Source organism: Carassius gibelio, chromosome B21 (assembly GCF_023724105.1).
Source record: "Carassius gibelio isolate Cgi1373 ecotype wild population from Czech Republic chromosome B21, carGib1.2-hapl.c, whole genome shotgun sequence".
In the NCBI taxonomy this organism is placed as follows: Eukaryota; Metazoa; Chordata; class Actinopteri; order Cypriniformes; family Cyprinidae; genus Carassius; species Carassius gibelio.
In genome coordinates, this window is record NC_068416.1 from 18,062,729 (window position 1) to 18,088,267 (window position 25,539).

Below are 25,539 nucleotides of genomic sequence, written 5' to 3' on the forward strand. Positions count from 1 at the left end.
CCTGGAGGTGATCATTGGCTGAGCCTTTGCCATTCTGGTTATTCTTCTATCCATTTTGATGGTTGTCTTCCGTTTTCTTCCACGTCTCTCTGGTTTTGCTCTCCATTTTAAGGCATTGGAGATCATTTTAGCTGAACAGCCTATCATTTTTTGCACCTCTTTATAGGTTTTCCCCTCTCTAATCAACTTTTTAATCAAAGTACGCTGTTCTTCTGAACAATGTCTTGAACGACCCATTTTCCTCAGCTTTCAAATGCATGTTCAACAAGTGTTGGCTTCATCCTTAAATAGGGGCCACCTGATTCACACCTGTTTCTTCACAAAATTGATGACCTCAGTGATTGAATGCCACACTGCTATTTTTTTGAACACACCCCTTTCAACTAATTCAACTAATTGCCCAATTGCACAGCCTTAAGAGCGTGCATATCATGAATGCTGGGTCTCATTTGTTTTCTGAGAATCTACTGAACCTACTGGTAACTTGTTTGCCACGTAGCAATAAAAAAATATACGAAAAACCTTGATTATTCTGGTTAGTCACATTGTACTGCTATTATTTTGAACAATACTGTATATATACACATTTTATTGCATCAAATCTATGCAGATGGTTTTAATTTTGGTTTAATTCAGATTACAGAAAATTAAATTTCAGTTTAAAATCACTGGCATATTGTTTAACACCCCATAAATCTTCTGGCTAATAAAAGCAATTGCCGTTATGCAAGTCTACATTTTAATATGCTTAACGTATTTAGGCAATAAAGTATTCACTCAGCTTCAATATGCCTTAACAGAATGCTTTATTTTAGAACAAATTACTCTATCCTCTTAAAATAGTAAAGTCAAACAAGTGCAAAAAATACAGAAGTACACACAAGATGTAAACTGCAGTAAAAGCAAAGAACCAACTTTATGCATGCTTTATTTTCATTTTAAGTGCACATTGCCCATTTCAGAGTTACAAACATGGCTTGCAGAACAGTTTGATCCTCACTCTGTACCTCCAGAGGAGCTCTAGGCCAGTGCAGGGAAATCTTCTGGATCATCTGGGTTTGGAGCCTTAGGAAACGCCAAAACATGATTTAGCCTCAAACCACCACAGGCACAGTTTCTCACAGCATGAACACCGATCTCGCTTGGAAAGCACCTTCAACTAAAACTCTTGCATTTCACAGGACTGTGTTGTCTGGGCATGGGCAATTTATGATGCAACCAATACAACTAACTTACAGATTCAAGCTTTTGTGGAGATCTTAGGGAGGGCATGGATGGAGCCCCACGGCCGCGACCACCCCGTCCTCCTCTCCCACCACGAGAGGGTCGAGCCAGGCTGCCAAAGTTGATCTCCAGTTGACAAGTGATGTCATTGGTCGGGCGGCGGAAAACCATATCCTCATCATCCAAGCCATTATGATGTTTCTAGAACAAGAACAGCAGTTGTAAGAGTGAATTTGTATCCAACAGTCTCTAAATGCCAAGAAAGAGACTCCTCACCTCAAGGAATTTGGACTTATGGATGACCACGGCCTTGGACAGCACAGAGGCATCTGCCTTACGGATATTCAGCTCCACCTTTGGCCTGCTCTGCTCCTGTAGGGCTTTCCACTCATCCAATGTCATCTCTAGGGCAACCTCAATCACTTTCTCAGTCTCGGATGGTCTGAAAGGGGAGCAATTGTACATTTTTATCCATTATGAACTATAAAAGGAAGCTCAAATTCAAAAAGTCATCAAATAACCATATTCACTGTCAAGCATCAGCTGCGTTACAAGATATTTCCTGCAGCTGTGAGAGACGGACCTGTTTTCTCCATCAGTCTCAACTGCCTCTTGGGTCTCCTCATTTTCAACGACCTCTTCACTAGGTGACCCCTCTTCAATTTCACTACAGGACAGAAGAAAAATTAAAACCATTTTAAAACGGGGTGGGGGGAAAACAAAGTGAGAAAATAAATTCCAACTTGACATATACCATATATACACATATATATAAAAAAGGGGTAAACCTCATATGGTCTCTCATCGAGCCCCAGTTGCGGGATCCACTGCCGCTGCGCTTCTCTTCTGATCGGACACTCCTGATTTATAAGATGATTGTGTGTATGAAAATTTCTAAACTCAAATCTGTTCATTTACAGACTTTCGACCAGTTACTTACAACCCCAAAGTGAAAGACATTGCAAAAAAAAAAAAAAAAATTGCAATTAATCATGTAAACATTTACGATGTCGATTACTTAACCAAAAGATTAATGTAATAGTTTTTCTAAAAATGATACCTTTAATGATTACCCTTACATTTACACTTTGCATGTATTTTGAAATTAACATTTAAAAGGTACACTTTATATTTCAGTATCATGTTTACTTCTGTATGTGGGTGTTTAATTACATGTGATAATCAATATAAAGTTTGGGCCCTAAATCAACTACAGTTTGACCACTGCATAAGACTCTTAACATGAAAGTTATGAGTCCCAGCTCACGTTCGGTCACTGCCACTGTGTCTCTCAAACTCTCTCTTTCCCCTCTGGTCAAATCCATCACTGGATCTCGGATATCCTGGGCCTCGGGCTCCTCGTCCTCTTCCTGTACCTCTTCCTCTGACAGGCCTGTCCAGCACATCCACAGGCCTGCACACAGATGAAGACAGATCTTCAGGCATGCAAAATAAATTCAGGAAGATGAATAAAAAATAAAGCCATTTATTAACCGGTATTAAGAGACGTTTACCTCTCAACAGAGAAACTGAGGGGGGTGTCGGCGTCGCTGAATTTGCGCTCAAAAGTCACGCGTCTCTCTATTCGCTCCTCAACCTCTCCACGAGCAAGACAGACTTGGCCTAGAAATATGGACCGTCACCGAATACAAGCCACACACAAACGTGAACACTTTAAAAGCTTAAAACTTCAGTAACCAGAGTACCTTCCATTTAGGCTCATAATATCTTCCAGTGGTTAACTAAATTAGTCGGTAATTTATTAAAAGTAAGGCTTGCGTCGAATAAAATCAGCACGTCCTTCACTTAACTTACCTTGTTCTCCCCCGCCAACGGGAAGAACGATTTTCCTGTCCCTTTGGGACTCTTTCTTTCCAGATTTAATCGTGGTTGAGGTTTTCTTTGGCTCCTCTTTCTTCTTCTTCTGTTTCTTCTCTACCCCTGCCGCGTATAAGATGTCGAAAGGGTCGGATTCGTCGTTCAGCAGTCGGCCGAAACGATTAGCAACGGCGCATCCGTATTCTTCATCAGGCATCTCCTCTAACGTTACTAACTCCTTCATTTTTATCGATTACCGCAAGGGAAATGAAATAACCGAGTTGCTGTCATCGAAGAACTACAAATACAGCAGAACTAAACTCTGTTTATCTCCCAAAGAGAACAAAAGATTGAAATCTAAGGTTAGCTCGTAAGCACAAATTAACGTAGCGTCAGATGTGACGTTCTGTTAATTGAATTCAGGTTCATATGTAAGCAATTAGTCTCCGCCCCGGAAGTCAGCTTTTAGTTTCCAGCAGAGCCGTTGAGAAGCAACATTATTTACGCTTCCGGACTATTCTTTTGCTATTTTTTTTTTTTGTGACTGGAAATGTGAACCAGATTAAAACTATTAATCTACTATCATTCTTCTTCAAAGAAAATTTTTTGTTTATACATTCATGCTTCTTCTGCAGATGTGTATGACTGCTTCATATACTATTCATACAAAAAATTTCATAAAGCAGTACAATATGCAAAAAATAAATATATATATATATATATATATATATATATATATATATATATATATATATATATATATATATATATATATATATATATATATAAATAAAACTCAAAGGTTTTAGATCAAGCAAACTTTAGAGATAACCAAAGAATATTTTTAAGGGTGTTTAAAGTTATTTCAAAGTAGAGATTAAATACACACACACACACACACACACACACACATATATATATATATATATATATATATATATATATATATAAACTTGACTTGCAGTAATCAGTCTGTGAAGCACACACAGGTTTGTGGCACATTACAGGCACCAAAAAACACTATTTAAACATGCCTATTAATCATTTTAAAATATATTTAATGGTGGAAAAAAGACACAAGTAGTTCATCATGATGTTTTTATTGCTGTAGTCTTGGTTTGAAAATATAATTGTTTACACAATTAAAAATACAGAAGCACACACACCTCTGATTTCATTCGGCTTGCCAAATAAGACTACAGATCATTAGCTATCAACATAATGCTATGCATTACAGAAACTATTTCAAACAAACCTGAAAAAAAAAGATGCAGTGTTTAATTCAGTGTAACCTTTGGTTTTGCGAATATGTCAGAATTTACATGGCATATTTACATTTATGTTGTTTAAGATTTCTATGATCCACAAACTTCTTCCCACAGCTCTCACAACTGAACGACTTCAGACCAGTGTGCACTCGCTGATGGGTCCTCAGATGCACAGCCTGACTGAACGTTTTACCACAAACATCACAACCAAAAGGTCTCTCCCCTGTATGGATTCTCATGTGCATCTGAATACTGCTGGAATACCCAAACCTCTTTCCACAAACCATGCAACTATACGGCTTTTCCTTCGTGTGAACCCTCTGGTGTACTGTAAGGGCGGCTTGTGAGTAGAACTTCTTCTGACAATGATCGCAACTGAACTTCTTCAACAAAGGACTGACCAGTCGCGCGTGATGTTTCTCTCCTGTATGTACAAGCATGTGCTGATTAAGAGAACTGGGGAATATGAAGGCCTTATTACAGATCGAACACACACAATCCCTTCTTCCTGCGTGAATAATTCGCTTGTGCCTTTTCATGTAGTCTGAACTGGTAAATCCCTTACCGCAAACGTCACAAAGAAACGGTTTGCTTGAAGTGTGTTTGTGCATGTGCATCTTCAGGGCATACGCTGTAGTGTACCTTTTCAAACATATCGGACAGCCGTACAACTTCACTCCTGTGTGACCGGCTTTGTGCCTGTTGAGGTTTCCAGAGGTGGCGAACTTCTTATCGCATACGTCGCAAGCGTATCGCTTTTCCCTTGTGTGCACAAGCATATGAGCTTGCAGATGTTTGCGAGCACTGAACCGCTTGTCGCAGAGTTCACACAGATATTCGTAGGTTTTCTCGATGTGACTCTTTTGGTGATTTTTCAAATATCGCTCGCAGCTATAAAAATCGCCACATATCTCGCAACAGTAGGGCTTCTCGCCAGTGTGCAGTGTTTGGTGGTCAAGCATGTTTTGTTTTATTTTGAACTGCTTGTCACATACGGGACAGTTGTAGAGCATTTCAACTGCTTTGCATCTGTGTCTGCCGAAAGAACGCTTGCCGGGAAAAACCTTCTGACAATTTGGGCAAGTAACCGTTTTTTCTGCCGTATGAAGACGCCTGTGCTTTTCCAGGGAGGCCTGAAATACAAAAGACTTGGAACATATCTCACATTTGAATAGCTGGGCTCCAGTGTGCATCGCTACGTGTCTGATGAGGCAGCTTCTCATAGTAAAGCGCTTCTCGCAATGCGAACATTTGTAATGTTTCACATGAGCCCGAACGTGGTTAATGAACTTCCACCTCAGTTCAAAACACTTGCCGCATGTTTTGCATCGGAACAAACCATCATTCGACTGTTTTATCATATCCGTGTTAGCTGTGGTGTTGGGCTGGTTGTCTGTGTTTTCGATGTTAATATTTAAACCTTGCACAAATGATTCGGTTACATACTGACTGCTTTCCAAAACAGCACAAGATATGTCTTCGCTGTCCAAGTTACTTTGGAGAATTTCTGTGAAGGAAGAACAGGGAGTACATTTAAGACAAACAGACTGAAAAATGTAAATAATTATACTTAAATATAAATATAGTTAATTATGGGTGCACCCAGTAATTCTTCACTCATTGCATTTTACATTTATTAACAATAAAAAAACTTTTATTTAAAAAGACTACATGAAATTAAAATTAATACATTAATAATACTACAAGGAAATATATTTTAAATAAATGCTGTTTTGTTAACTTTCCATTTACCAAAACTCCTGAAAAAAAGTATTGAGCAGCACAACCATTTCTAACATAAAAAATAAAAACATTCCTTACACCAAATCAGCAAACTAGAATGATTTCTAAAGGATCATGTGACACTGAATACTGGAGTAATTGCTGCTGAAAATTCAGCTTTGCATGACAGGAATAAACTATTTATTATTTTTAAAATAAATAAAATATATATTCTGTATTTTCCGGACTATAAGTCGCTTTTTTTTTTTCATAGTTTGGCTGGTCCTGCAACTTATAGTCGGGTGCGACTTATCAAAATTAATTTGATTTTAAATTAATTTACAGCTGCGAGAAGGCGCTCTATGCTGCTCAGTGCTCCTGTAGTCTACACTGAAAACATACAGCGCCCTCTCGCAGCTGTAGACGGTAATGCTTTCTCTTGGTTCTAAATAAATGCAACTTATAGTCCGGAAAAATACGATCGAGATATATATATATATATATATATATATATATATATTAGGGGTGTAACGATACGCGTATTCGTATTGAACCGTTCGGTACGAGGCTTTCGGTTCGGTACGCGGTACGCATTATGTACCGAACGGTTCGTTGGACTAATTAATTATATTTGCAAAATAAATAAAAAATTGTGAAATATAATGATATGCGTTCAACAAGGTAGCTCAATAACCCAAACGACGTAACAGGCAACGCCCCTGACACCCCCGAAGAAAAAAAAACACCGTTATATAGGCTACTCAGTCAGGCGCTCGCTCACTCAGTACGCGCTGAAGGCTCGTTGCAAAATGGCCAATGCGTTTAACAGACCAGAAATATAAGATCCTCCAATAACCAACAGGTCTGGTGTTTGGGTGCACTTTACCAATCGATCGGGGCATCCGAGCAAGCACGGAAATCAAAATGGACTAGTACTGTACTGTATCGGAATTTCCTGAGCAGTACGATTCAATTAACAGGCCTGCACGTTATTAGATAGAACAACTGTTCTATAAATAGAACGTATGCACGGGCAGTTTTGAAAACTCCACCTACTTTGCTCTTGGCATAGTGCAGCCCAAATCGCGTTGTATCTGAAGGGCAACGCTGAGCCCAGGGTCCAGCGCCGCGCGTACTGAGTGAGCGAGCGCGCTCTGTAGTGGAAAACGCAGGTTTTAAGAATATGCTTAATGTAATTGAGCCCCGTTACAATATTCCTTCACGAGCTAATTTCAGCCAGACCGTAATTCCTGCTTTGTGCCAAAAAACAAAAGCCCTATAGAGAACCAATTGAGTAAAAACACACTCAATATAAAGAGTTATAGAGTTCCATATAAAAAGTTACATCTTTGTATTTGTTCATAACTACTACAACAATAATATAAAATTTAAAAAAAAAAAATTATAAGGAGCTGTTTTTGTTTTATACAGTATGCTACTAAGAAAACACCATAGAAGATGGTTAAAGAATAGCTCCATCATTGTTCAATGTAAAAAAAACATACTTTGTTAGTTTTAATAAATATATTTTTTTTAAATCAAGGAAATGTATCTGCCAATTTTTTTCTTTTTGCTGTATCTAAAACGTACCGAACCGTACCGAACCGAACCGAGACACCAGTGAATCGTATCGAACCGAACCGTGAATTTTGTGAACCGTTACACCCCTAATATATATATATATATATATATATATAAAGACCCCAAACATTTAATGGTTCTAATTATTTATTCAGTATTTGTAATAAAAACAAATTTATTTTACTACTCTTGACATAGATTAATCAAGATACTGTATTTACACTCATTTTTTCAGTATACAGTCCAGTATACTATCATATTGTACAGAAAACCTTTAAACAATGCATTTGAAATCATGCCTTACCGTGTGTAGTGACCTCTAGTGTTTCCAGAGATGTACTGACAGCATCACAGGTTTCGAGCTGCACAATGAATTCTTCTTCATTCAGAGTGGCTTCGAACTCAATACTCAGTTCTGGAGACGTGTGAAATCTCTGGTGTTTCATCAAGCATTTCATCATTTTGAATGTACTGCCACATGTCAAACAATTGAAAGGTCTGTCTTTGTGTAAAGCATTGTGAATGTTTAACAGGGCCATGTCACTGAAAGATACTCCACAGGACTCACAAATGAATGGCTTCTGTCTCTCCTCAGCAGCTACGTTTGTGCTCGTGGAAGGCTGGCTTTCACTCAAACTTAAACTGCTTGCCAGAATATCAGTGGGTCTAGATGACAGCTGATGGTACTGAGTATTTGCTGCTTGTACAGAGTTTTCATGATGTTCAGATTCCATTACATAATCCTTGTTCTGTTCAGGCTCAAGAAGCACATTATTTTCTGGCTCAGATGCGGCTGCTTGACCCTCTGTGAGAATATAATGAGAAAAAAATGTTTTGTTTGTATTTAAATATCATATTGAAAAACTTAAATTCATAATATAAAAAATATCATGATAAAAATAATATTAATAATAAGAAGGAATAAACTAAGTTGTCAAAACGTAAAGGTATATGGAGTAAACAATGAGTTGTATCAGCAACAGTTCAAAGTTTAAAAAAAACAACTTCGATCTGATCTACATTACTTTTTAATTCATTTTACAAAAGCAAGTATGTCTAGATACATTAATTGAGCAGGAAAATTACATAAGTCTTGTTTTCTGTGAAGATGATAAAAAATAAAATTAAGTTTATTATTAAGAGAAGAATAAATATCTGCCAATGGGCTCAGAAAAATCTACTTAGTTAGAAGGGAAAACAAGTTTTCATATACAGCATTGACAGATATTTGTTTTAATCATAAACTCACATAATTTTGATACATTTTTCTAAGACCTTATTTTTCATTTGCATTGCAAGTACCGGTAAATGTTTCAGAAATTTGTATTGGCAAATAAAACAGAACTATTTTTATTATTTGTTGCAATGCATTTAATTAAAAACATTTAACGTCACCGTTTTATGAATTTAAGGATTTCTGCTCTGATTTGAAACCATTTTAAGGCCTGTTAAAGACCAGAACAAACCCTGTATGAATTATGGAAATATTTACCGGGTAATAAAGCTTCTTGTCATTATTTACTCACCTGTTCAAAACTGAATGAGTTTCTTCTGTTGAACATAGCAGAATTTTGAAGCATGTTTTTAACCAAACAGTTTCTGGTTCCCATTGATTCCCACAGTATAGAAAAAACACCTAGGAAGTCAATAGGGACCATAAACTGTTTGGATACCCACATTATTCAAAACACCTTTTATGCTCCGCAGAAGAAAGAAACGCAAACAGGTTTGGAACGATCCATTTTTAGGTGAACTATCCCTTCAACAAAATATACCTGAACAGCCAAGACATGTACCAAATATTTGAGTGAATGCTATGGTTTGTATTTGAGTTGGTGATTAAACATGTAATGTACCATTTAGCTTATCTTGCTTTGAGAGCCGACACTTTGCTGTAGCGTCCAGTACTTGAGCTGAGATGCGATCATGAATCAGTTTAACCATCGTCTCTACTGTGGCTTTACTCAACAGCTCCATGAACACAGCAAACTCCTTCTGAAACACAAAAAGGATCAAGATATAGCCTGTTACAATTAACAGTGTGTCAAAAATAAGTTTGATTATAAATTCACCCACATTGTCTTAATGATCTTGTATTAGAATTTAAGACTTACAATCATTACTCTAGTCTGTATGCACTAAAATTTGACTTCTTCAGAAAACATATTACAAGTTATCTGCATTATAATGTGTTTTAAAGATTCCTAAAGAACTGCAATGCCGTCTTTCGCTCTCAGTGTTCTGACTAAAACAAGAAAGGACAAACACATTTAGAGACATTCAACTGTTTTGAGTGTGATCTCCTGCTCCCATTTCCTCATAAAATGTGAAATAACAATCACTCAAAACATGAAAATAATGTCACACATTATTTAAATCGCCAACTCTCAAACGTAATAATCTCTGGTTATGGAAATGCTAAAGTTGTGGGCCATGTTTCTGTAAGAATCAATGCGAACTGACTTCAAAAACAAATGGGAATCTAAAATAACGATACAAAAAATATGGATAACCATAATTTGATCATCAACAGCTTATTGGGAAACAGAAGGCAGTTGCAGGGTTAACAGATTCATTATATTTATAATATAATTACATTCAATATGCACTTTTTTAAATATACACGGTGCACTCAAGGCAGTTATAAATACCATGTAAACAACTGTCGACAAACGTGTTATGAACAGGAATGGAGACGCTTTCTTTCCTCTACTCTAGAACTTACAGTTTTGGCTTGATTGGCCTTTTTAAGTCTGTTTTTGTTCACTGCAGTGCTCTTGTTGCGCTTCCACTCCTCAGATAAGACAGTCGTGAAGTCGCAGAGATGTTTACTCAACTCCGACACGACACTTTCAACTAACACCCCCATAACGGAGGACAGCAACTCGTGAAATACTGCCGTCATGCTCAGGGATGATTACTCGACACCTCCCTCTAAAAAAAAACTACTTGCTACCTCATTACATACAAAGTCGCAGGTTAAAAAGTATACTAGCTAGCCATTCGCTTGTTTGTGGCGGGTGAACAAACGGAAAGAATTATTTTCTTCTACAATAAAATCTTCGAATACAGTGTGAATTGTAAAGACAGTACTGCCACCTAGAGGTTTGGAGTGATTAGTGCGTCCTGCGCCCCTTAAAAACGCAGGGTATTTACTTTTTCTTTTCTTTTTTTATAAATATTATACATTTTGATATTTGCATATTTTTTATCCCTAGAAAACTTTGTGAATTTGCGGGATAATAGCAAATAACAATTATTAAGAAATTCTATTCTAATTATTGTTGTGACAGAAAATCTAAACCTCATTAAGAAAAGGTATTTCTTTTTTTTCTTACATTTTTGTGTGGACACAAAGAAGGGACAAAGAAATTCCTAATTTATTATGCATGCAAAAATTCTTAAGAAAATTGTTAAATCAAAAATAGGAGATGAATTTATTAAATGAATAAATAAATACAGCTAATAATATTTTGTGTAAATCTGACAAATTACATAAACATGGTAGCCATCCAGGAATTTTTACTTTATTGGATATACACAAAATTAGCTTTTTGTCAAAAACTATAATAAAATTTAACAGTTAAACAAAACAAATATTAAAATGAAATATGTGACTTCTCTTCTGAATCACAATACAATTAACAAAATGTTAATTCCATAAATCCCATAAAATGTAGGACCAATAATGACCTCTGACAAATTTGATTATTTTATATTTATGTTCCACAGAGTCATTTGTTCCGTTGTGGGCTATATTGTATTCATAGAGGCAAAGCTCAAATATCTGTAGCGTCCGTCTCAGCTGCTTGGCTCTCAGGTTGAGGGCTCTGAGGAACAGGACTTTTCACAGCAGGAGTGTATGTAATGGGAATCACTCTCTCGTTGCTCACAGCATTGGCTTCTTTTGGTGCTTGTATCTGTAGTTGGCCATTATTTAAAGAACAGGTCACCATTTCAGGATTCACACCTTCAGGAAGGTTAAACTCCTGTCTGAATTCTTGGCATCTGTACGAGAACGCTCCTTTCCCGTCGTCTTGCTTCTTCTCTGTCTTGCCGCTCACCCGCAACTTCCTGCCCACTTGTTTGACAGACAGGTCCTCTGGAGTGAAATCCTTTGTATCTAGTGTCAGTGCATATTGGCTTCCTTCCTTTTGGAGCTGGAATGAGATGGGTTTGAATGTCGTCATGGGTGGAACATGGTCAATCTCGTCGAATATCCTTTGGTGCAGGCGTTCCATGAACTCCAGGTTTTGCCTCATCTCCTGCATGTGTCTCATCATTTCTTTCTCGATCTGAAAGAACAGAGGTCTGGTCTCTGGCCACAGACTGCGCACTGGCCAGTGGAAGTCCATGAATGGGCTGAGGTGAGGCTGAAATGTGCTTGGGCAAAGCATCTTTGGTGGATTTTCGGTGCTGTGTTGAGCTGGTCGGGTTCTTCTGTGCTTCTGTCCCAGTGAACAAGACCTGAGGCTTTTATACACTGCCCTGGAACATTCCAGTAACGCTCCACTATTAGCACTGGGGTGTGTGTCAGCCTGTTGAAGAGCTGCTATGACTGAGCACATGCTGTCATGTTCCAAAACAAGTCAGCTGTATTTTCCATCTGTTAAATACCAGAGATGTACATCATTGTTCTATTTCCAGTGACCACTCTAATGGGTCTGCATAACATTCTATTAAGGGAAGAGGTTAATGCGAGAGGATGATACAAGGTTTTCCTAGCATATAGCAACATACCATATTAAAAATAAAAAAGTAATCATGGTTACTGTGAGAAATGGCCTATAGTTCAATGTCACATCAGAGCATATTTTCTTTGTGCATCAGAACCTTCTATATACTTTGTCTGCTGTGTTTAAATTTAACATAGAAGCGTTCCAACACATTTTCTGATCCTGCAGATTTCTGAAACTGACATGTGTGTTGGCAGTGCCAGTTCCTAAATATCTTTTTAGGAAGTATGATGGAATACATAACCACAACCTGTCTTGTCTAATTTTTGTGCTTATAGTTTGGTTTCAAAGAAATGCACAGCTGTTACTATTTCCTTTAATGACAATATACATCGAAATGGAAATGGGCAGCTGGCAAAACTAATTTCTTTCTAAATCTAAAAAATATAATAATATAATAACTAACTAACTAACTAAATAAAAACTGACTGACTGTATCTGGAATAATTACAGCCTACTTTAAAAAATATTTTAGTGAACTGTTTATTAAAGGGTGAATAATAATAATAATAATAGTAGTAGCCTAATAAAATAATAATAAATAAGGAGATGTCACAGTGTAAAACTAAAATATTATTGTTGTTGTTGTTCATGAGGATGATGATGATAATGATAAACCTAACAAATCAATACATGAATGAATGAACGTATGAATGAATAACTGAATGATCTATATTAATTGAGAGACAGTATGGAATATTCAGTCTTTAACGTTACATAAAAAACACACATTTGTCACACTGAGGGAATATTTAAGTGAACTGCTAAAATTGTTACGTTTTTTATTTATTTGTTTTATTAAATTTTATTAGTAGCATTTTTTTTTCTTTAAAAATAGTGAAATACATTCACAGAAGTTGATGGACGTGTGTGTACACTGTAGCCTACTGACAGCAGGAAGAATCAAATCAGAGCAGATCGGAGAAAGACTTTCTCTCCAGAAGAGATCCGTTCAAACATGGTTCCTCCCGTTCAAGTCTCCCCGCTCATCAAGGTACAGCTTCTATTAGGAATATGCCTCTCAAACTATGTTTCATATTCAGAAACATGCTCTATACGTGTTAGTTTATATCAGCGACCTTCATTTATCCTCAGCAAATAGCTCTTTGCTAGCGCTAATGTTTTAGCTTAGCCTAGCCGAGCGTAGCCGGTGTATGAGCTAATGGTGTTAGCCTGCTAGCCTGTCCACAGATCTGCAAGGTCAGTACGTTATGTGTAGCGTTACATGATATGTGTGCATAGAAAACAGCGAATGACCTGTCAAGTGTGAATTAATATTACTGACTAAACTTGTAACGTACATCGTACCGTGGTAGGGTGAATTTATGAAAGTATAACTAGTCCCTGTAGTCTCTAAATTAAAATGGTGATACACAGTGTATACTTACTACAGTAAGTTACATAAAAGCTGTATATTTGAAAACATTTTGTTTAAATGTGAATTATAAGAATTATTATATCACGTCCAGTACCCATTAAAAGAATGTGATTGGCATGCTGTTCAAAACTTTGACCTAACTGTATTTCTACATACTGAATGTTTTACTGAATGAATTTTTAGTCATATGCAGTAAAGAAATAGATTAATAAAATAAGGGAGTTGCTTGTGAAGTCTTGACAAGCTCACAGTCAACAAACCTGCTGTTTTCTCTGATTTCAGACAGCAAGATGGTCTGCCTTGCTAATTGGATTAATTTATGGGAAGCAGAGATATGGTAAGCGTTTATGTACTTTTTACGTTGTGGTTTAAAACTAAATTTAATTCAGTTATATTTTGTATTGGCATGCCTTTTGTGCCTCTGTTAATTGTCTTTCTATGGTGTCAATCTGCTCTCCAGATTATCTGAAGCCCATTGCTGCTGAAGAAAGGAGGATTGAGGAGGAAGAGAAGAAACTCAGGGAAGAGCAGGAGCGTATTTACAAACAGCTTTCTGAAGGTCTGTAACCCCTGTCTATCTCTTTCTCAGTCTATACACATTACTCTACAATATAACACGAATAAAATATAACAAAATGTATCATATGATGTTGCAAAAACCCTGTTCCACCTGTCCTTTGTGTCAAACTACGGACATTTTATATTAAACAATAGACGGTAGATACAGTAATGTTGAAATGGCATCTGGCGAAAGAAATAAGTTCCTTTTTTATTTTGTGATATATTAACAGCGTCTCATGATGTTGCAGATTTCTCCTATGTGAAGTTTAACTTTGGGTTTGAAGTTATTCAAGGAAGATATTCACTCAAACAATTTCAAAGAAGTGTTATTTTTGGAAAGGGAATTTCTGGGGAACAGTTTACAATCTAGAGAAAGTTCTCAAGGTTCATTGTACACATATTTAGTAGTGATACAGGGTGTTACTTTACCACAAATATTTCAAAATGTGAAAATATATCACTACTATTTTTTGTATTTTTATATCTCCACAGCAAACTCTGACACCATTCTGAAGTAAATCTCCGTGATGTATCCATTCCAGCACCAAGTGAAATGACTCACAATAAACCTTTTTTATTTTCAATAAAGACAGAAGGTAAAAATGTTCTTGTTTGTTTTCTTATGCCTCATTGCCATTATTCAGGTAAATTAGATTATATGCATCAAGGGTATGTCTGCATACCTTTTCAGCAAGAAAATAAAATTTTCATTTGATTGGATTATATTTATATGCTCTTTGCACATGCGACAAACCAATATCATTCTCCGAGAATGTGTTGTAGACTGTTTTGTCTTTTCTCTAATGCCGTGGTATAGTGGAAGGATTGGTTGAATAACCCTACCATGGTTTAGCATAAATCCCAGGATTTAGGTCAAGCCATTACAGCACAAGTGCTGATTTTGCACAAACGCGTGGCAGCTACTTAGCTGTGGTGCTACACTTCATTAACTGTTTAAATAAGCAAGATCAATTTTGTTTCGCATCTCTGCTTTCCTTCGTTTATACATGACCCTTTTTCAAAGTTTATCTAAAAACCCCAAACTGATATGACTTTTACAGAGACAAAAATACTGGAAGAACTCCTGTAAGAATATTGTCAGAGGATTTATTGGGAAATGGAATGTGTAGGGATGGTCAGATAACCTTTGCAGACCTAGTTATCTAGGAAGGGAAGGGTGGAAACTGCTGATAGTTCTCATGGGATAAGAAGCTTTCTTATCGAGTGACTCATTGAGCAGATATGTGAGGAGAATCCAATCCTTTTGAGTCCCAAATTAATATTGTTATTGCTTTAATACACTTTTTGAAAGAAGTCTCTTTTGCTCACAAAAGGCTGCATTTCTTTGATCAAAAATACAGTAAAAACTGTAATACTGTAAAATATTAGGGTTCGTTTTAATATATTTTAAACCGTAATTTATTACTTTGATGACAAAGCTGAATTTTCAGCATCATTACTCATCTTCAGTGTTGCATTATCCTTCAGAAAACATTCTAAAATGCAGATTTGCTGCTTGAGAAACAATATTATCAGCCTTTATGAACAGCTCTTAATATTTTTTTGAAATGTATTATTATTTTTTCTTTGAGAAATGGAATATATGAAACTTCACTTATTTGAAATAGTCCATCTAAATACTAAGAAACACACAAAGTACATAAAAAATATATGCTTTAATTGTCATGGTATCGAGCATACAGAAGTGATGCTTGACATGTTTACCAATTTAATTGCAATGACCCATATTTGATGCTGTATTTTTGTTTTTGATGGTTTGAGAGCATCTTTAATGATGAATCATAATGAGCAAATTTATGTCAAAAAAAGATGAATCTTTCTTTGCAAGTAGATCACATGAATTTGTGTCAAACTCAAAAAGTCTGGGCCCCCACTGTCAGATATGACACATTGATTTAAACATAAATTTTCTTTGCTAATGCCTGATCCTTCACTGCTTACACCTTTATGATATGTGAACCCGAAGCAGCAGCTTTTGTATAATAAAAAGCTTGTCAAATTCATTAAGTGCACTAAAACACACCTTCGTAGTATTTACTTTAACACTATCGTACTATCGTAACACTATCGTCATCAAATTGAAAAATAATTTAGTATATTTACATAATTAGACTCACATCACAACTGATGTTTTACGACGTTTCATTGACAACCATTGAAGGAGAGACTTAAGAAGGAAGTCAGGTGACAGGTCAGCTGAGAACTGATGAATGGTATCAAGGCCACTGGAATTAGTTTTCTCTTTGAACGCATGTCCCAGCAGCGGAGATACTGAGTAACGGGACATTGCTCAGTAAAACACAGCCATGACAGCACTTGATGTAAATAAGTATGAAGGACAATTGTGCATTACCTGTCAACTTAAGTGAAGGAAAAAAAATAACAAACTATAAAACAATAAGTTTATTCCCAATCTTTCTACCCTCTGACCACACTGTACTCTGCCATCTAGCTTACCAGAAGCTATATTTTGTGGCACACTAAAGTCTGCCTTCTCACATTTAGCAACCTGGGGTGCGTTTCCCAAAAGCATCATTAGCTAACTATGGTTGTTAATTCCAATGAACTGTATTAGTAATGACAGAACATGCAACCATAGTTGCTTTTGGGAAATGCACTCCTGAACGGTTACTTACAGCTGTACGTATAATGGCTTGTTTTTTTCGGTATTCACTAAAAGGTGACGACAAATCATACATTATTACAGTTACAATAAGAGAAAAACATATCTTGCAGTTTCAACATACATACAGTATTTAATTGATTCCTTGATGGACCTTATCATGGACCTGCTTGATATTAAATAGAAGCTGATCACCTGAGCAAATACATTAAAACATATCCAGTACAAGTAATTTATAGATGAGGCAAATATCTTGGATCTGGACGATTGGATGGAAAAACTAATTATTAAAAAATAAAATTTTCCTGTAGAAAATGTAGGCCTGCATTGTGATTAACTGAAACCGATTACCATCCAATGAAATAGCTTAAACACTGACCCAAAGGAAACACAGTGGAACAGTAATACTAATTGTAGGCAAGATTCAATGGTTAGCAAATGGTCTTGTGGCTTGGTGATAGCATATAATGCATTGATAGCGTTATCCCACTCACTCTCGGTCAGATCCTTACAGATCCTAAGAGTGAGATTGATCTCCCCCGTGTGACTGCCTTGCCCTCTGCCTCTGTCTTTTCTTCTAGCAGACGGAGCAGGTCTTGGACCCTGATCCTGATCCACCGTTGATGCTGGAATTTGCAACTGTAGAGAAACCGCACAGAAACAAACAAATAGAATCCGAATTTAACAAATGCATAATATCATACAATATATGGCTGACAAGATGTGGATGCTCTCTTATAATTGGCTATTCTAGTTCAGATCTGGGCTTTTTGATGGCTAATCAAGTTCCTTGTAGATTAATGAACTGCCTTTCAAATGTCTGGGGTCAATAGGTTTTTAAACTTTTATTCTGCTGGAAGAATAAATTAAATAGATCGACGTGACAGTAAAGTAATTTATAATGTTACAATAAAATCTGACTTCAAATAAATGTTGTTCATCTGAACTTTATAAAAGAATCTAGATATTTTAAGCTAAGCTGTTTTCGACATTGATGATAAAATAAAATAAAAATGTTTCTTGAACAGCAAATCAGCACATTAGAATGGATTCTGAAAGATCATGTGACATTAAGTAATGGCTGCTGAAATTCTTTTTTTCTATCACAGAAATAAATGACATTTTAAAATAGAATTTTACTGTATTTTTGATTAAATATTCAAAGCAGCCTTGGTGTGCATTAGAAGCTTTCAAAAACATAAAAAAACTTAACAACCCCAAACTTTTGATTAGTAGTTTATATCGATATGTTAAATGTGAACCTGAAAATTAGCTATACACGAGGGTCTGATTGTGGGTTCTTTTGAATTTAGTACAAATACAGTGAACAAAGGATATAGATGAATAAAAGCGTAAACAAAAGACTACAATTCAAACCATTTTTGGCAGCTGCTTCCTGTCTGGCCATAGCTGCCTCCTCCATAGCCTTTAATTTTGCCTCATATTCCTCCTGCCTCTCTTTCCAATGCTTTCGGTTGTTCAGAATGCCATCATACATTGGCTGGATCTCTGGGTGAAAACGAGAGAATTCCTGTGGAAAACAAAGAGGGAACCGTTGCTAATTAATCTTGATGGCCAAAACATTCTCATTTTGTTTTTAACATTGATTTCTTGAAGCAAAAATGATGATTCATAAAGTTTCACCTTGTAAACAAAAGTACAGACAAAGTCGATAAAACCACACTGAAGCTTTGGCAGCTCTGCAGCTTTGTTCCTGTCCATCATGGGCTAGATTAAAAGACAGATACCACAGGAGCTTTTTAGATTATTCTCTTTTTCAAGATAGGCACTTTCTTAGCAACACAACCAGCAATATTAAATTCAGGCACTTACGATAGGTTGTTGCTCAAGAACAGTCCTCTCAAGATCACCCTGCTCCCAGAATTCAGCAGCCACAGAGAGGGCGACCTAGGATGGGAGAAATGACACTTAGTACATCGCTGAGAAACAAAAGAGTCATTCTTCATTTGACATCTCTTACCTTGCTCTGAACCTCCCATGGTTTTGCAATAGCTGAGAGGTCACACGCTGTCATCATCATGGCCCTGGTCAATTATTAAAAGTATAAAAACATTTTTTAAAGAGATGTGTTATGTTAAAATGCCATCGTCGTTATAAATGGACACACTTACATTACAATTTCTTTCCTTGTTGTTTCAAGAGACATGAAGTCCACCCATTTCTTCTGTTCTTCATACGTCTCAGAGAGATCGACAATTTTCTGGAACATCGTTCTCTTTCTTAGAGGTAGAATTAAGAAGTTGAAATCTTTTGTCTCATTTGAGGCTTACACTTTAAATGAACAACCATGGTCACTCTAAAACTGTCACTTTACAAAAAACAGCTAAATGATTCTTCTGTTTGAAACAACATAGTGACAAATAAATAATGTATTTTCATTACGATATGATTTATCATAGAAACTCACTTAAAGTACAAGGCAAGATCAGTTGCAATGATGGCAATGTCAATGAGGTGGAAGACATGCTCTGTTTGTCTTCTGTTGAGGTTTTGGAAGATGTTTAACGACTAAGAAAAAAAAATATGTTAGGATCAAAAATCTAATTAATGTAAAGGCTTACATTCTGGATAGTTTCCTCATACCTCGTCGGCTAGCAAAAACTTGCCAAATTCCAAGTGATGCCTCTCTAGAATGGAGGATCCGTGCAGCTTGGCCAGAGGATTTTGGGACCTAATCACAAAATGTGATGATGATTATTAATAGAATCAATAATAGTACAAGTACTAGTAGAAATAGTAGAAGTATTTACTGACTTCACTTGGTAGAGATTATTTGTGCCTCTGTGGTCGATATCATGCAGGAACCCGGCAGTGATCATGGCCATAACCTCCAAATCTGTGTAATACCGCTTTAGTTTGCCTGTCTGACTCCATAAAAAAGAAATAAAAGAAAATCATTCTCATTATGATTTTATCATTTTTAGTATGTGTATATAAAAAGTTTCATGAACAACAAAGATGCAAAAATCAGCTTGTTTGACACTAGATCAAACTAACTTTTTGGGAAACAATCCTTTTGTTTGAAATTCTGTTTTATACTTTACTTTTATACTTAAATCAAGAATAAACATTTAGTTTGGACCCTAAACAAGTACATCTATAGCTTGAGCAGTACAGCATAATGCTAACACCAATATCATGCTTTGAACTCTCAGGGAATAAAATATATAAATAAAAAAATGCTTAAATAAAATAGAAGTGCTTCCAAATGAAATAATGATAATAATAATTGAAGGGAGAGCTGAGCAGGTCATACCGTTAGTAAAGTGAACATGGTTTGGCCGACATTGAAGCCATGGCGCCAGTTGTGGTAGGTGATTTTTCTGTAGCCTTTGCTGACCGAGTACATGAATCTCACCAAAACCTAATTAGAAGATAGCAGCCGATTTGATGGGATTTCATGATAGCTCATGACAGAAATCAGGTGCCTCCATCATTATAAACAAGCATTACCTCCTGAGGGACCTGAAACTTTTTAACCACTCCAACTTCATAGTACATCTGGATCCCACACGTTACAAGATCCAGTTCAGTGCAGTCGAAGTCTGAAAAATGGAACGCGTAGATCTCAAACTTTTTCGGGCCAGGCAGCTCTTTTTTCTGCATGAAAAATGATAAAACAAAAGTCAGCCAGCGCACAACTTTTTGAGAACAAATCATTGCAGAAGAAAAAATATGAATCGTTTGAAAAATGCAGCAATAGCTGAAACACCATAACTTAGACATTCATTTATATAGACAATGCTGTAATGTTTCTACTAATGGATTCCTATTACTGTTTTTATCTTATCTCTCTGAGAAGTTTAGCATCAAGCTGTGATTTCAAACATCTTTAATTAAGAAGCAGTTCGGTGTACCAGAATCTCCAAAAGCTCTTCCTCCTCACAGTCTCTGGGCTCTCTGTCAAAATATTCTCTTGTTTTCTAGAATAGAAATACCAAAGAAAATGAAAATAAATAGTTATATAATAAAATAACGAAACAAAATGTGCAACTTAAAAATATAGTCTTACAAGGATGTTTTGAATCTCATCATCTCGACATTTGACATGGTACAGCACCATGTCCTGGGCAATGTCCTTCCTGTTCTCCAGCTTGTTCATTTTGTCATATGTGTCTGTGTTGAGGACCGACCAGCCCAGAAACTGTGTCAAAGCCTGTCAAGACAGCAAGCCATTATTCCCCAAGTCAACAAGTGATTGGTTTTTGTATTTATCTGTAAATGATCGTTCTTTTTAATGTTAGGAATCAATCTATCAGTTGTACCTCCATGAGTTGTTCATCATGGTCATCAAATGGTTTGCCATCCTTCCTGTTGTAGAAAGTTGCAACGCCAACAATTTCTTCTTTTTTGTTGACAATTGGCAGGGACAGCACATTCTTGATGGTCCATCCACTGTCATCCAGAGCTTCAGTCTACAGAAACCCAAAGTGCTATTACTACAAGTCAAGGGAACCTCAACCATTAAACATGTTTTAGCCAGTAAAAAAAAAATACCTGAAATTTGAACATTTCATCAGCTGCTGCATTCATGATGTTGCAAATCTTGAATACACAACAGAAATCAATAAATGAATAAGTAAATGCATACATAACATATCAAAAATCAACCATACTTCATTCCCAAAGTAAAAAAGGAGTCACTTACAAATCCACTCTCTGCTACATATGTAGGTAATCCACTAACCAAAGCCCAATGATCTGCAGGGGGAGATCTGTGTAAAAGAAAATTGTGATTTTATAATGCTATCTTTTATAATGCACACATTGGCTATAATACATTGGTTACTAGAAAAAAAAAATAGGAAAACTTACGGTATGACCTTGATGTCCTCTTTTCCGTGCAAAATATAATCAATTACTTTGTAGAAAATAATTTCCTAAGTAAAAGATTTAGATAAATTGATAAAGGTGTAGTTCTCCCAAAAAAAAATTAAATAAAAAAGAATATTCTACCAACATTTATCATTCCAAATCTAACTTTCATTCAGAAAAAAATTAAGCTGCTCTGTTATATTTAACAAACGTGAATGGTGACCACAGATTTCACTGTTTGGAATATAAGCTCCAAACTGGGACACAAGAAAGTCAAATGGATTTGCAATGACATAAGAAATGTTAAAGCAATTTTGATTTTGGGGTAATTTGATCTGTGCTTACCCTTCCATCAGGAGTTACAGGGCCAGAATAAGGTGGCTGCTCTCCCATCAACACTGGCCAAATATCAAAGAACTCCTGCAAGAGAACAAAACCTCTGAGTCAGTCTTAGAGAGGGACATTACAGCCCCTAAATTAAGTATGACGTCTCTGTTCCTTCCGGCAATTATAGTGATCGATGTACCTTTTCCTTGGTCATGTCCAGTAGGCCCACAGAGTACCTGTCACAGTTGAGATAGGCTCGTACAGTGTACAAAGCTTTGTGAAACTGTCGTTCAATGTCTGTGAGCTCTTCAAACACCTTGTTAGCCGACCACAGCAGCAGCTACGCATGAGATATGACAAATGCATTTAAAATTGACCTTTTTCTATTCAGTTTTATAATTTTGTCACCTATTATGCAGACTTACCTGTCCTTTTCGTGTTTCACAGTTATGAAGGTAGCTCAGATGAAAAATCTTCAGGTTCAGAGAGCCAACTTTCAGATACTTTAAGAAAAGCTTTAAAAAATAGACAAGTTTTAAGAAAATAACTTGATGCCATACCTTTATTGTCTCTTTAAATGCCAAGTATGTCTTTACTGTTCCATTTTAACATTTTCTAAAAACATCTAACTCTTATTGTGAATACTAGTGTTGAAAACCAACACACTTCAAATAATTGCCAATTAAAATGTGCTCAAATAAGTTTTGAACTACTTTTACAGTTTATTTATTGTTTTCTTATTTTAAATTGAACTTGTAAAGCTATTTTACTGGGTTTGAGGCCAATGTAGACTGTATTAATAATAGTGGTGGACAGAAACAGCAAACAGACACTTACATCCTCATCTTCGTCTGTGAAATGGGGTCCAGTAGTCTTGTTGACTGCCATGATGACAGCTACAACATCCTTTCCATTCATGATGGGTGTGGCCAACATGTTACGTGTGGTGTATTCAGTTAGTTCATCAACGAATGAGCTGAAGTGACTGTCCTACAGTGAAAGCAAAGTCAGTTTTGTCACATACAGTATACACTTGTCCCTACACACTAGTCTTTTTATCACTTACTAACAACTGATATTTGTTGTAGAGTCAGGCTGAAAGAAATTATTTATTAGTTTATTTCTTAATTTAGATACAAATTGTATTCTTTTGATGTTAAGCACAATATCTCATCACAGATTAAATACATGCGGTACATAAGAAAATAACTTTTAAAATCAATTCTAAAGACATATTTATAATTCACTGTTAACTGTTATTATTGCTAATGGAAAGATAACATATGAATATAATAAAGATGAAAAATAACTTTTTAGTAACACTTAACAAAAAGGGTCCTTTAGCTATCATTTATGCATTAACTAACATTTAGTCACAATGAGAAATACATTTGTTAATTTATTTATTAATCTGTTAGTTAATAAAAACTATGAACTGTAAGTTAGTGTTAGTGCAAGTCCATTAAATAATATTAACAGATACAACTTTTGATTTTAATAATGAATTAGTGTAATAAGTGTAATAAATGCTTTACACTTATTTTGGTTACACTTTATTTTATGGAGTCCTTGTTACAGTGTAATACTACATTTAAGTACTGAGTAATATTAAATAACTACATGCATTTACTTTATGGTTAGGACAAGGATGAGGGTTTGGTTTAGGATTAGTTGCATGCAATTATGCATCATTAATTGTTTTTATTATAATACATACATGCAACTTTTGTAACAAGGGCACCATAAAATTGAGTGTTACCATTTTTTATTGTTAGTTCATGTAAACTAACTATTTTACAAGTGATTAAACAAATAATCTTCTGTAATTCAACTACTGAGAGAAGATTTGGTCACTATGTAAATGCCACAGGTGAAATAATCCTTCATGTTGCACATGGATCATGGTATATTGAAATAAATGGATTATGTAAAGAGGATTTGCCAAGCCTTGAATATGACTTCACCTGCAGTCTAATAATGCATAATAGCGTGACTCTCTAATGATCTGTGTAAAATATGTTTTAAAAGCAATGTGTACCTGTGTAACATCCTTCACATTGATGGGTTTTTTGGTTTGAGCCACATATCCTACTATACCAATGTCCAGCGGGAAGACGATCTCAGAGTCTGGAGGCACCACGCAGTCGTCGAGCACAGAATTTTCATTAACATTGAAGAGACGTGTAGCCAGCTCAGCGATGCCGTTTCTCTGTCGATACATGAACAGGCTACATCGATCGGCATGGATCAGAGCGCTGACCCTCTTCAGAATCTTAAAAATCACCTTCTCCATATTGATGTTCTCCTGCATGTCTGTAATGAGATCGTAGAATACTGCTCCCTCTTCTACCGAGCATATGTCCTTAAAACTGTCCATATCCACTTTAGACTCCGGTATTCGCATGATCGAGGCCACGGCACCAGGTTTGAGCTTTTTGTCAAAATAGCTCCTGGCAAAATCTGGATTTCCATCCAGGAACTTCTCCACGTCTTCCTTTTTGACACTCATCTTGGGATCTTCTGCCTCTGTCCCAGTACTGGCAGGTGATGGCCAAGGAATGAGAGTTCAAATTAGGTTTCAGGATAAAAACGGAATATTTACAGCATATGATTCCTCAAATAGTTGAGAAAACGAGGAATCTTGAGATGAGACGCCTGCCACAGCAGGGGCAACCCGTGTCCAATCTAACTGTCATCAGCAAGGTGTTTTCCTAATATTGTTGAAGGTGAATCAGGATCTGCTCTAGTGAAACTGATCAGGTGACCTGTATCAAAGCCTGAGCCCGGAGCTGAAACCGAACGATGTCCTCCTCTGAATGCTCTTGGCGTCCTGGGAAAGAGAAGACATGCTCTTAATGACAGTTTTATAGGAAAAGCTATACGATCATAAAGTATGTGAATGCTAATGCACAACCATTAGCTGTGTTCCTCTATGTCTCCTCTCCCAGAAGCCTGGCCTTTGCGCTACAAGCTCTTTAAGTTCTTATTAAAAACACACTCCTCATTACTAAGCCCTATTTAACCAGGCCACTAGCTGATTATCTCAGCACCAGTTGTCTTCTTACTCAATGTGACTGCAACCACGAGAGCAGTGAAAGGGCTTTCCTAAAAAAATGGAAAAGAGCTAATATGCGGTATATGTGAATATCAGTCAAGAATGACCAGAGATATTAACAGTGAATGCCTGGACTGCTTTAAATTAAAAAAAGAAAAGCAAAACTAAACTAATATAATAAAATAAAACAGAAAATGCAAAAAATAAAATGATATAAAATGCAAAAATAAAATAAGCATCTGTAACTATTCTTAAAAAGAGTCAACAACTCTGAATTTTATTACAATTATATTAAAAGTACATTACTTCCATTTTGTATAGCAGTAACATGTTACAAACAGTACAAACAGAGTACATTATAGTGGCATAAAAAACTAACAGAAGAATTA

The 25,539-nt window shown here is 36.2% G+C and overlaps 5 protein-coding genes across 6 annotated transcripts; 1 reads left to right on the forward strand and 4 right to left on the reverse strand.

Moving 5' to 3' along the window:
• Window positions 1-911: 911 nt before the first annotated feature.
• On the reverse strand, window positions 912-3,453 carry LOC127986675 (plasminogen activator inhibitor 1 RNA-binding protein). Its single transcript, XM_052589006.1, has 8 exons — window positions 3,040-3,453; window positions 2,739-2,847; window positions 2,492-2,638; window positions 2,013-2,084; window positions 1,808-1,891; window positions 1,501-1,666; window positions 1,237-1,425; window positions 912-1,065 (listed from the first exon to the last, which is right to left on the reverse strand). The coding sequence occupies exons 1-8, from the start codon at window positions 3,284-3,286 to the stop codon at window positions 1,021-1,023; spliced, it is 1,059 nt and encodes a 352-aa protein (XP_052444966.1). The 5' UTR covers window positions 3,287-3,453; the 3' UTR covers window positions 912-1,020.
• Window positions 3,454-4,126: 673 nt separating this feature from the next.
• LOC127986653 (zinc finger protein 345-like) lies at window positions 4,127-10,700 on the reverse strand. Of its 2 annotated transcripts, none has more exons than XM_052588980.1 (4): window positions 10,339-10,700; window positions 9,470-9,605; window positions 7,918-8,418; window positions 4,127-5,817 (listed from the first exon to the last, which is right to left on the reverse strand). In XM_052588980.1, the coding sequence occupies exons 1-4, from the start codon at window positions 10,516-10,518 to the stop codon at window positions 4,361-4,363; spliced, it is 2,274 nt and encodes a 757-aa protein (XP_052444940.1). In that variant the 5' UTR covers window positions 10,519-10,700; the 3' UTR covers window positions 4,127-4,360. The 2 variants fall into 2 exon arrangements, with proteins under 2 accessions (XP_052444940.1, XP_052444939.1); XM_052588979.1 differs by having other exon boundaries at window positions 9,470-9,608; window positions 10,339-10,697.
• A 418-nt stretch (window positions 10,701-11,118) lies between these two features.
• On the reverse strand, window positions 11,119-12,196 carry LOC127986680 (heat shock protein beta-11-like). Its single transcript, XM_052589013.1, has one exon. It carries the CDS (start codon window positions 12,179-12,181, stop codon window positions 11,393-11,395), a length of 789 nt encoding a protein of 262 aa, XP_052444973.1. The 5' UTR covers window positions 12,182-12,196; the 3' UTR covers window positions 11,119-11,392.
• Window positions 12,197-13,187: 991 nt separating this feature from the next.
• Window positions 13,188-14,895, forward strand: atp5mea (ATP synthase membrane subunit ea). The gene is made up of 4 exons (XM_052589027.1): window positions 13,188-13,343; window positions 14,010-14,064; window positions 14,188-14,286; window positions 14,781-14,895. The coding sequence occupies exons 1-4, from the start codon at window positions 13,308-13,310 to the stop codon at window positions 14,804-14,806; spliced, it is 216 nt and encodes a 71-aa protein (XP_052444987.1). The 5' UTR covers window positions 13,188-13,307; the 3' UTR covers window positions 14,807-14,895.
• Window positions 14,896-15,945: 1,050 nt separating this feature from the next.
• LOC127986652 (rod cGMP-specific 3',5'-cyclic phosphodiesterase subunit beta-like) lies at window positions 15,946-25,131 on the reverse strand. Its single transcript, XM_052588978.1, has 23 exons — window positions 25,010-25,131; window positions 24,134-24,925; window positions 22,933-23,085; window positions 22,521-22,610; window positions 22,295-22,435; window positions 22,114-22,188; window positions 21,769-21,833; window positions 21,602-21,668; window positions 21,451-21,498; window positions 21,219-21,368; window positions 20,966-21,109; window positions 20,811-20,876; window positions 20,407-20,553; window positions 20,210-20,317; window positions 19,708-19,817; window positions 19,537-19,624; window positions 19,361-19,461; window positions 19,065-19,172; window positions 18,914-18,977; window positions 18,766-18,840; window positions 18,577-18,660; window positions 18,310-18,463; window positions 15,946-17,571 (listed from the first exon to the last, which is right to left on the reverse strand). Exons 2-23 carry the CDS (start codon window positions 24,602-24,604, stop codon window positions 17,510-17,512), a joined length of 2,571 nt encoding a protein of 856 aa, XP_052444938.1. The 5' UTR covers window positions 24,605-24,925; window positions 25,010-25,131; the 3' UTR covers window positions 15,946-17,509.
• Between the last annotated feature and the right edge of the window lie 408 nt (window positions 25,132-25,539).